We start from the raw sequence: 10,243 nt of genomic DNA, 5'->3' as shown, positions 1-10,243 counted from the left end.
AAGAAGAAGAAGAAGAAGAAGAAGAAGAAGAAGAAGAAGAAGAAGAAGAGGAAGAAGAAAGGAGGAGGAAGAGAAGGAGGAGAAGGAAGAAGGAGAAGGAAGAAGAAGAAGGAGAAGGAGAAGAAGAAGGGCAAAAGGTGAAGTGTGAACCAAGTGGTGAGTGAGGATCCCGGGAAGGTGGAACTGCCCGCAAGCTACCCGAGTTCTCCAATGGAGCATTGCATCTCTCAGGGGACATGGGCGAAGAGGAATCTCCCGGCAGGACCCCAGCAGGTGGAGTCTGGGATACGGGCACAGCAGTGTTTTGGGAGCACGCTGTTACCCTACTGTGTGGGTTACATCCCCGAACATAGCGTCTTGCTCCTCGCCTGCCCACCCCCCGCCACCCACACACACCAACTTGCCTCGAATATGGATGCAACACAGAGGCTGCTTCTGGTTTCAGAGAAACAGAAATGTTCTTTTCCTTTATTCCAGTCATGCCTGGAATGCCCCTCGCTCCACCACCTCCTTCCTTCCCTCCTCCCCACAGCCCCAAATAAAATAAAATACAATAATAGCAGCATGCTAGAGTACCCAATATGCTCTGCGTGCAAGCTTGGTTAAACAAATCGCATTGACCTTTAATAAAGATGTGCAGGATGCTTCCTTCTCTCATTCAATATGTTAATCTTCGGGCCAAAGCTCCGTGAGAGCAGGCACCATTAAGTGCAGATCTGATCTTGCTACTCCCCTGCTCTAAACCCTTCACTGGCTTCGCATTGCCTACAGGAGGAAGCCCCAACTCCCAACAGCACAGAGAAGGACCTCCCGGGTGTGGCCTGTGCCCACCGCTGGCTTCATTTTGCACAACACCCCTCCCCCCCAACCCCTGCAGCTCCCCAGCACCACTCCGGCCCTCAGCCCCTATGCATCTCTCTCTCCATCCTCAGTTCTTTCCCTGGCAGAAATGTCTACGGTGCCCTTGACAGCCACCTGCTGCCAGCTACGCACTGATTACCTCCTGTCATTCAAAATGCAGTTCAGGTCAGCTCCTCGATTAATACTCTCCTGAGTCCCACCCCCAGGCAGAAATGACAACCTCTCAATGTACCCAGTGCAGATCTATGTCACTGTCTCTGTGGCTCCTTGCTGCATTCATTTAATTACATCCTGCTCACCCATACCTAGCGTAGTGCTTGACACATATTAGGGGCTTAAGAAACAGAGCCACATGATGGCTATCAACAGAAGCTTATTGTGTTGACACCTGACGTGACTTCCAAGGAGCATCACGTTGGTGTGTGCTCTGGACACTGTGGCTTTGTCGGGGAAGCATCTGACCCCACAGGCCAGAGTGCGGACCCCCAGGGCAGCCGTATGCTGATCACGGCATCTCTCCTGGGCTCGTCTGGATTCCCTGGTGTTTGGTTGGGAGGGTGGACACATGTAATGCAAATTGAAAGGCCTTCCTCCTAGGGTTGGCCTCCAAATCCAGCTTGAACACTCTGTCTGCCTCCATGGTCATTCTGGAGACATTCAGGTCCCCCCTCAGGGTGGTCAGAGGCTGGGAGGAGGAGTTGGGGATGGAGCAGGCAGACGGTGGTTTTATTTACATCATTCCAAACCACTGGATCAGTTGATTTGTTCTTAATTCCGTTGACGAGTGAAGGGGCACTGAAATTCAAGTTCCCTTGGCAGAGATGGCTCTTTTTTATCAGAGAAACTTGAGTGAGCAATTTCTGGAGGAAGAGATGGGAAAGGATGGGGGCCTGTGCCCAGGAACATGGATTAGCCTCCTGATGCTCAGGATTGGAAGGTAGGAACAGGCCTGGCCAAGGTACACTCATTACCACCTGATAGGAGAGCTTGCATTTATTAATTTGGCCATTTTTGTCTGTCTCTTCAATAGAATGAGGGTGGGCACTGCATCTATCTTGTTCACTGCTCTCTCCTCAGACCCTACCTAACCCTAGGCCCAGCACAAAGTGGTGCATACTGAACATCTGTTGAGTGAATGAATGACTCTGGGCTGGAAGTCAGGAGAACTGGTCCCACTCTGTAGTCACCAGCCAGCTCTGTGACCTTTGGCAGGTTACTCTGCCTCTCTAATCTTGTCAATGGGGATGTTATTATCTGCCTGACCAATCTTAAGGGTCATTGTGAGGTTCCAGCTGTATGTGAAAGTCCTTTTGTACCATTATACGGGCACAGTCCTAAACCTGCGAGGTTATGTCAACCGCTGAAGAGTTAGTCCTTTCCCACTGGGAGTTGGAAACATGGATGAGAGAATCTAGGAGGACTGGAAGAGCCAGGCTCTTCCCTCCACCTGGAGGCACTGGGTTCCCTGGGCCACCTGGAGGCACTGGGTTCCCTAGGCCTCCTGGACCAACCACAGTGGTGGACACTCATGACAAGACCCCCAGACACTTAGATCTGGAGTCACCAGGATACAGAGGGCAATGGAAGCCATGGATGTAGGTGGGCTTCTCACTGTAGAGTGAGGAAGAAAAAAAAAAAAAGCCTTGGACTTGTCCCCAGTAAATGTCAACACTGAGATAAACAGGTGGAGAATCAACAGAACCTGAGAAAGAATGGCCAGAAAAATAGGAATACCAAACACTGTGTTTTGGAAGCCAGGAGAAGAGAGGAAGAGCGTGCAGAAAGAAGGGGAAGGATCCTAGGGAGAGGAGGAGGGTGAGAAAGGTTCATTGGAATTTGTGGGTATTTGAAAACCTCAGTACATTACAGTGTTTACAGAAATACAACCAGTGCATTGAATTTAAAAATCAGAATGAAATAGACCAAAATGCTCATGGCCACTGTTTCAGATGACTGAGGTATTGATTATCCTCTTGTTGTCTCTCTTTTTTCCATATAGTCTGATATGTACTTATGTCACTCTCATAATTGAAAAAGCACATTTAATAGTAAAATACATATGAATGTGACTATCTCAAGTAGGTGTAAAAAGAGAAAAGGCTATGTGCATGGATGCAATAGGGAAGAGACCCACAAAAATGAAATCAGTTGTTGGACTTAACTGTTGAATCTCATGGTAGATTTGGCCTGATTTGCTTTTCTTTTTAAAAGTGTTTTCTAAATGTTCTTTTAATTAAACAATGTTAATAAATAAGAATGGCGACCAGGCAGTGTTTCAATCAGCCCTGAAGCCTTTAATTGCATATTTCATTATGACTATAATGCTATGGGTCTAGGTCTCAGGGACCGTAAGCAAGGACTTGGTTCATTCTTGTGCCCTTGTGGTAGACCACACTTCTGTTTGCCAATATTCAGTGCCCCGTCCTGCCAGAGAAATGTGCTTCCTTGAATCCCTGATGTCAGCCTTGGCCATGTTACCTTTTCGGCTACTAAAATGTAAGAAGTGACATGTGCCCCTTCTGGGATGGGAGAGTTAAGAGCCAACATATGCTTCATCTTGGTTGCTTTCTCTCATTGCTACTCATAAGGGTCTAGATAGCAGCTGCCATCAGGGCCTGAGTCCCAGAGTGTGGACGATGATGACATGGAGGAAGCTCCCAGCCAACCTAGGGTTAACGTGTATGTGGGCAAGAAATAAGCCTTTGTTGTTGAAAATAACTGAGATTGGGGCGGGGGGGTGGGGTGCTCATTTTTGTAGCCTATCCTGCAGATATGGTCTTCTTAAGTCTGAAAAGAAAAAGAAATTATCAGCAACCCCAGCACGTTCTCAAGAAACCTAACTCTTAAGTCTTTCTTATTTCTTTCTCTAGATGATGCATATTTACTACAGGGACTTAATATAGAGGAACTATATCCAGAGACCTCTAGTTTCATTACGTATGATGGGTCGATGACTATCCCACCCTGCTATGAGACGGCAAGCTGGATAATAATGAACAAACCTGTCTATATAACCAGGATGCAGGTGAGCTTTTCTGCGGTCTTTCAGCTAATGGGGAAGATGATGTCAAGACTGGCTGGGTTTATGGAGTGCTATTGATTAGTTTGCTAGGACTGCTTTGACAAAATGTAACATAAACTCTGTGGCTTAAGTAGCAGAAATGTACTGCCTCACAGCTCTGGAGGCTATAAATCTAAGATCAAGGTGTCAGCAGGGTTGGCCCCTTCCGAGGGATGTAAGGAAGAATCTGTTTCCCACCCGTCCTTCTGGTGGTAGCCAGGAATCTTTGGTGTTCCTTTGCTCCTAGAAGCACTGCCCATTCTGCCTCCATCTTTATGTGGTGTTCTTCCCCTGCATCTTTGCCCAAATCCCTTTTTTTATAAGGACACTGTGTTACCCTGAATTAGGGCCCACCCTAAAGACCTCATCTTAACTAATTACACCTGTGATGACCCTATTTCCAAATCAGGTCACATTCTGAGGTACTGGGGGGTTAGGACTTCAATTTATGAATTCTGGGGGTCCACAATTGAAATCACCACACCTATGTTTGAAAAACCAGCATCTGAAAAGGCTTAGTATGAACAAATTGTAGAAGCATCCCACGTGTCTGAATGAGAAAAGACAGCAAGGTCAATTCCCAAAGTGTTCGCTACAGTCATTATGTTCAAACAGCAAGTGAGCAAAATGGATGGTGTGTCCAAAAATGTTTGAAAAAGCTGGGTTTTAAAAAAAGTTAAATAGGGGCCCCTGGGTGGCTCAGGCGATTAAGCATCTGACTCTAGATCTCAGCCCAAATCTTGATCTCACGGTCGTGAGTTCAAGCCCCATGTTGGGTTGGGCTCCATGCTGGGTGTGGAGCCTACATTTAAATAAATAAATAAATAGATAGATAGATAGATAGATAGATAGATAGATAGATAGATAGATCTCCTTACTGGGAAACTTGTCGGGGCCTTTAAATTGATAATACATGTGTCAGTCTCCAAGAAGAGGCATGGGATGTTGAGCATTTCACAAACTGTTGAAATGTGAAGTATTTTTAGAGCATCTCACAGGGCTAGTATGCCCTTGAACTACCTGAGAACCAGGTCTGAGCACTGGGTATGAGCTTTGCCAATGGCTCACTGTGCACTCCCACAGCTGTCACCCCCACCATGTGAAATGAAAGTTCCTCCCCTTTATAACGAGGTGGGTAAGTCACGTCTGCTCCAGTTCTGGCATTCTAAGATCGTCTATAAAAACTCGAAAGGAAGATGAGCAAAGGAAGCAGAATCCAATCTCCTTGACAGGATATGTACTCACGTCCCAACAGTCTGAAGCATTTGAAGTTTCCAGTCCTATCTGTGTTGATTGGGATTCTTTTGGTGACACGCCACCCCCTCCAGATACCTCACGTAGAAAAAAGGAGATATTCAAGAGATATGGGGGCATCCTATGGGAGTTGAGATCAGAAATTGATGTCCGGAATTCACGGGAAGTCTGTCCTCTCTGTTCTCTTTCGCTTCTTATTGCACATTCTCTTTGTTCTCCTTTCCTGTTAAAAACTTCCTTTGCTTCGCAGTCCTGGGCTGGAACATGGCGGAAAACCTTTAGTCCAGCCGCCCCGTCCTGGTAGTCACAGAAAAGCAACCAAATTGATCCAGCTTAATTTAGCTCTGACCCCTGGAACAATCACTACGGTGTGGATAACACCCATGGGGGCGGGGGGAATAATTTCCTGAATTATTGGAAATTCTGGAACCATGAGGTGTCAGAGGAAAAAGGGACCCTGGAGAACAACCAGATGGATTTCCTCCTTTGACAGATGGTGTGTTTGAGCTTAAGAGAGAGCAAAGGACTTGCTCAGAGACATGTGTGACCTGGTGAGGTAGAAGCCCGGCTCGCTCTGTGCACAGAGGCATCAGGAGGCCTGCAACACACCGGAATCCATGAAACAGGGGTCTCTGCAGCGCTCACGTGTGCCCTGTCCCAGACAGCCAGGACCGCCTGGCTTGGGCACGGTCTACGCGGTCTGACATGCTCCCTAGCGCAGTTAGGAGACTGGTGGGACTCAGCTGTGTCTCTCCCCGCAGATGCATTCCTTACGCCTGCTCAGCCAGAATCAGCCGTCTCAGATCTTTCTGAGCATGAGTGACAACTTCAGGCCTGTGCAGCCGCTCAGCAACCGCTGCATCCGCACCAACATCAACTTCAGTTTACAGGGGAAGGACTGTCCGAACAACCGAGCCCAGAAGCTTCAGTATAGAGGTGGGTGTGCTGGCTTGGAGGGCAGCGGGCCCCCACCGGGGCTCAGTCTTATTAGAATCGGGATCACAAATCACAGTGAGACCACCCCCTTCCATTTGTACGGTGCTTTCCCGTTGGTAAAACCTCTGTAGCATTCGAGATAGACAGAGATAGGGATAGACATACAGAGATAGAGATGGGGGGGGGGGGTCACATGTTCAGATCCCTTCCGGTTCAAGCAAGACAGCATTGAAAAAAAAAAAGGAAGGAAGGGAGGAAGGAAGGGAGGGAGGGGGGAAGGGGGGGAGGAAGAGAGGAAGGAAGGAAGGAAGAAAGGGGGGGGGGGAGGGAGGGAGGGAGGGAGGAAGTTTTATTGGAGCCCAAGTTAGGACAGCTGCCTAGGATACACAGTCTTCACAAGGAAGAAAGTGCTCCCATGAAAGAATATTTGGCTAGGGTTATATACATTTTTTTGCATAAATAGTTACAAATCATTACACTAAGGACATTTCAGAAAGTTGCAGACCTCATCTTAAGCCTCTCGTATATACAGCACCATATGACTTTAAACTGATGGGAGCCAGGGAGGTATTTTCCTTTTTCTTTTTCTTTAAGTTTTTATTTAAATTCCAGTTAGTTAACATACAGTGTGATATTAGTTTCAGGTGTACAGTTGAGTGATTCAACACTTCCATACATCACCCGGTGCTCATCACGACAGATACACCCCTTCATCCCCATCACTTAGTTCACCGAAACCCCCCTCCCCTCTGGTAACCATCAGTGTGTTCTCTGTACTTAAAGACTCTGTTTCTTGGTTTGCCTCTTTCTCTTTCTCTTTTTTCCCTTTGTTCATTTGTTTTGTTTTTTAAATTCCACATATGAGTGAAATCATATGGTATTTGTCTTTCTCTGACTTATTTCACTTAGCATAAGATAGCAGTTTTATTGCCATTTTACCCAAGGGCCCAGAGAGGCTGATTTTCCAATGTCATCTGTTAGAACAGGACAGCTAGAAGCATTCAAGCTTTTAGCTATGTGCACAATGGACCTCCACCCCCTTTCTCCCAAAAGGGGAGCAAATACTCTGGATGCCAGGTATCCAATGAGGGTAACATGTGTGAGCACATCTTTTTCCGGTGCTCTGTCCCTAGCGGTGACTAGTATCCCTACTAAAGGAGACATTTAAGATGACTCCTGCCTCCTGTAACCCTCTCGTCCACATCGAGCTCTCTCTCTCTTCCTACACACGCTAAGTATCTGTTGATCATTGTGGTAAACCCTCAACATAGAAAGGAAGATGGAGACAGAACGGAGTCATGGAGATGTCTTCAACAAGGAACCCACACACCCGAGCTCCTGGCCTGGTTCTGTCACTACCAAGCCAGGTAAACCCAACCACCTCATTTCCCCTCTGGACCTGGCTTCTTTCATGACAGTCTCTATACCATCTAGTTCATGACTCATGAGGAGCAAATGAGAGCCTAGATGGGGAAGTCCTTTGTAGCAATAACGTGCCACCCTAATATGGGGACTATGGATGTTACCAGGCAGCTACCCCTTGGTCCCCCACTTCATCTCTCCTACTTCCCCCGCATCTCCTTCTTTCTTTTTTCTCTGTCAGACACACGCAAAGTGTCAAAACTATAATTTTCTGTTCCCTTCCAGCCAGAACTACCAGAAAAACAATCCATTCATTGAGCCTTCCCTTTATTCAACGCCTAGTTATGATGCACCTACTGTGTGCTGGGCACTTAGCTAGGTGATGGGAATACAGTGGTGATGAAGACAGATAGGGCCCCATCCATGCAGAGCATATAGTCTAGAGCAGGGGTGGCAAACTTTTTCTGTAAGGGCCAACTGGTAAATACTTTAGGCTTTTGAGTCATATAGTCTCTGCTACACTCTTATGTTGTAGAGTGAAAGCAGCCATAGGCAATATGTAAATGAATGTGTGTGGCCACGTTCCAATAAAACTTTACAGACAAAAACAGATCACAGGCTGTATTTGGCCTGTGGGCTGTCATTTGCCCAACCCTCATCTAGAGCGCTGCCATCCACTGGAACTTTCTGCAACTCTGGAAATGTTCTATATCTACCTTGTTTGGTATGGTAGCTACTAGCCACATGTGGCTATCTGACATTTGCAGTGTGGCTAGTACAGCAATGCAGCTAAATTTTTAGTTTTCATTTTAATTAACTGAATTTATGGTAGCCGCATGTGACTGGTAACAACCCTATGGGACAGCTCAGGCCTAGAGGTTTATGAGGAAGCAGAGGGGGTGGTCAGGATACATACATACAATTTACAGAACTGTCCCTTCCCCTTTGGAGTAAGACCCCCAAGCTTTGTGTGCATTAATTCAACTATGCCTCGTTTTGTGTTGTGTGTGTGTTTTCCTTTCTCTCTCTTTCCAGTAAATGAATGGCTCCTCAAGTAGGGAACGAGACCAAGAAGAATCTCAAGAAGAAATGCTACAACTGTGAATTGATGTAACCTAGAATGCCCCCTTCTTTCTTCTCTCTCCCTCTCTCCCTCAAGCCTCATTCACTCTTTGGATTGGCCCTTTCTTCATGAAAAGTGTCTGCAAAACCATGGCAGAGGAACACATCTCTTCCACACACTCACTGACGCACACACACACACACACACACACACAAGCACTCGCACACACATGCGAACACGTGCAAACATATCTACACACAGACACACTCAACATGGCCTCCAAGATGGGAAGTCAAGTTTCAGAAAAAACAGGCTCATTCATAAGAGGTCTTAGAAGAAAATAACCAGTTAACCAGATTACAATTTTGATACTGTTTTCCTGAACTAAGAAATCTACCCAATGAGACTTTTCAGCCTTTGTACATACAAAATTCTTCCAAAAGAGAGAGAGGAGAAAACACAGCTCCGACAACATCAAGCGGACTTTGTTCTTGGCATCAAGTTATCTCGGGTGGTGTCCTAGGATCCTCTGAGGGTGCTGGTGACAGGTGAACCAAGACAAAGTTGGCCAAGGACACTTATTTCTAGATTATGATTCTTCTGTTTACTCAAAAAAAATTCAAAGAGCAAAGGACAGACCTTGAAGAGATACACATTGTATATATATCACTGCAGACTATAAAGAAATGGAATTATTTCCCCTTTGTCACATATCTGTAGTAGGATTTGCCAAGATCAAAATCGATCCATTTGCTGTTTCTTGTTTTCCAAAGGTCATACATTGTGTTTGGTTATTGTTAACAGCTCAATAAATGTGTTTAACAAGTTAATTTCATTTTTCCGCCTTTGGTCTGTTCTCCTTCCTTACAGGCGAAGCCCTGACTCCATTGCAACTGCATTCTTTGATTTCACTTGTTCCTTCATCTACGTGTTCTGTTCATTTGCAGCCAGTTTTGACTGAGTTTGTGGCAATCAGGAATGCATTTGCTAAGCAAGTATAACTTTAATTCCACTCCATGGCTCGATCATTCATACAAGGTGAGCTTCAGCCTGAGATAGCAGGCGACAGATTTCTTGCATTTCAAAACTGCCATCCCCCCACCCCACTGTGATGCTCCCTTGAAGGAATGCACTTTGCCTTGTAAATTCCTGGGAAGGGGGTGTCTTTTCTCTCCAGGTGCAGCCGGATCTCACAAAATACAAACGAATGCCTTTCTTTCCTTGTTTATAATGGTCACTCACTGTGTTTGATTACTGTCAAGAAATCAATAAATGTGTTTAACAAGTTAGCCAGTACCCATGTCTGAGTTTATTGAGGAGGAGGACGCTCCCTGCTGAAGCCTCAGGGTCCTGCTCCGTCCACGAGCCATGGCATTGTGGCCAGTAAGGCTGGGGAGCCACCGGAGCCGCCCGGCTGGCCGTTCCCAGAGCCGGGTAATTAATACCCTGGTGAGAAAACATATAGGCTCGGCTGCTGGAAGGAAAGATTTGGATGTTCGTTCAGTGGCCAAATTAAAAATAACTTTCGTCTCTCCTTCCTATCGCGGTCCCCAGAAAGAGGGAAGCACGCAGGCAGGCAGGGTCCATGCAAATGGGAAACTTCAGCCAAGTGACACGTTAGCCATATTGACGATGAAAAAAAATGATCAAACAGCCAAATACTTCATATTTGAAATAATACACTTAATTGAAGTGTTTTCACTTTT

At 46.2% G+C, this 10,243-nt stretch overlaps 1 protein-coding gene across 2 annotated transcripts in view; it reads left to right on the top strand.

Annotated features, from left to right (window-relative positions):
• The window catches only part of CA10 (carbonic anhydrase 10), a 497,444-nt gene extending 487,620 nt beyond the window's left edge, over positions 1-9,824 (top strand). For both annotated transcript variants that reach the window (XM_032428451.1, XM_032428452.1), the window contains 3 exons: positions 3,732-3,886; positions 5,938-6,112; positions 8,510-9,824. In XM_032428451.1, the coding sequence (XP_032284342.1) occupies positions 3,732-3,886; positions 5,938-6,112; positions 8,510-8,532 (353 nt within the window). In that variant the 3' untranslated portion in view covers positions 8,533-9,824. The remainder of the gene's footprint in view (positions 1-3,731; positions 3,887-5,937; positions 6,113-8,509) is intronic.
• The last annotated feature ends 419 nt before the right edge of the window (positions 9,825-10,243 follow it).

This window comes from Phoca vitulina, unplaced genomic scaffold (assembly GCF_004348235.1).
Source record: "Phoca vitulina isolate PV1807 unplaced genomic scaffold, GSC_HSeal_1.0 scaffold40, whole genome shotgun sequence".
NCBI classification, from domain to species: Eukaryota; Metazoa; Chordata; class Mammalia; order Carnivora; family Phocidae; genus Phoca; species Phoca vitulina.
Note: the sequence above shows the minus strand (reverse complement) of the source record. Positions and strands in the feature narration are given on the sequence as shown.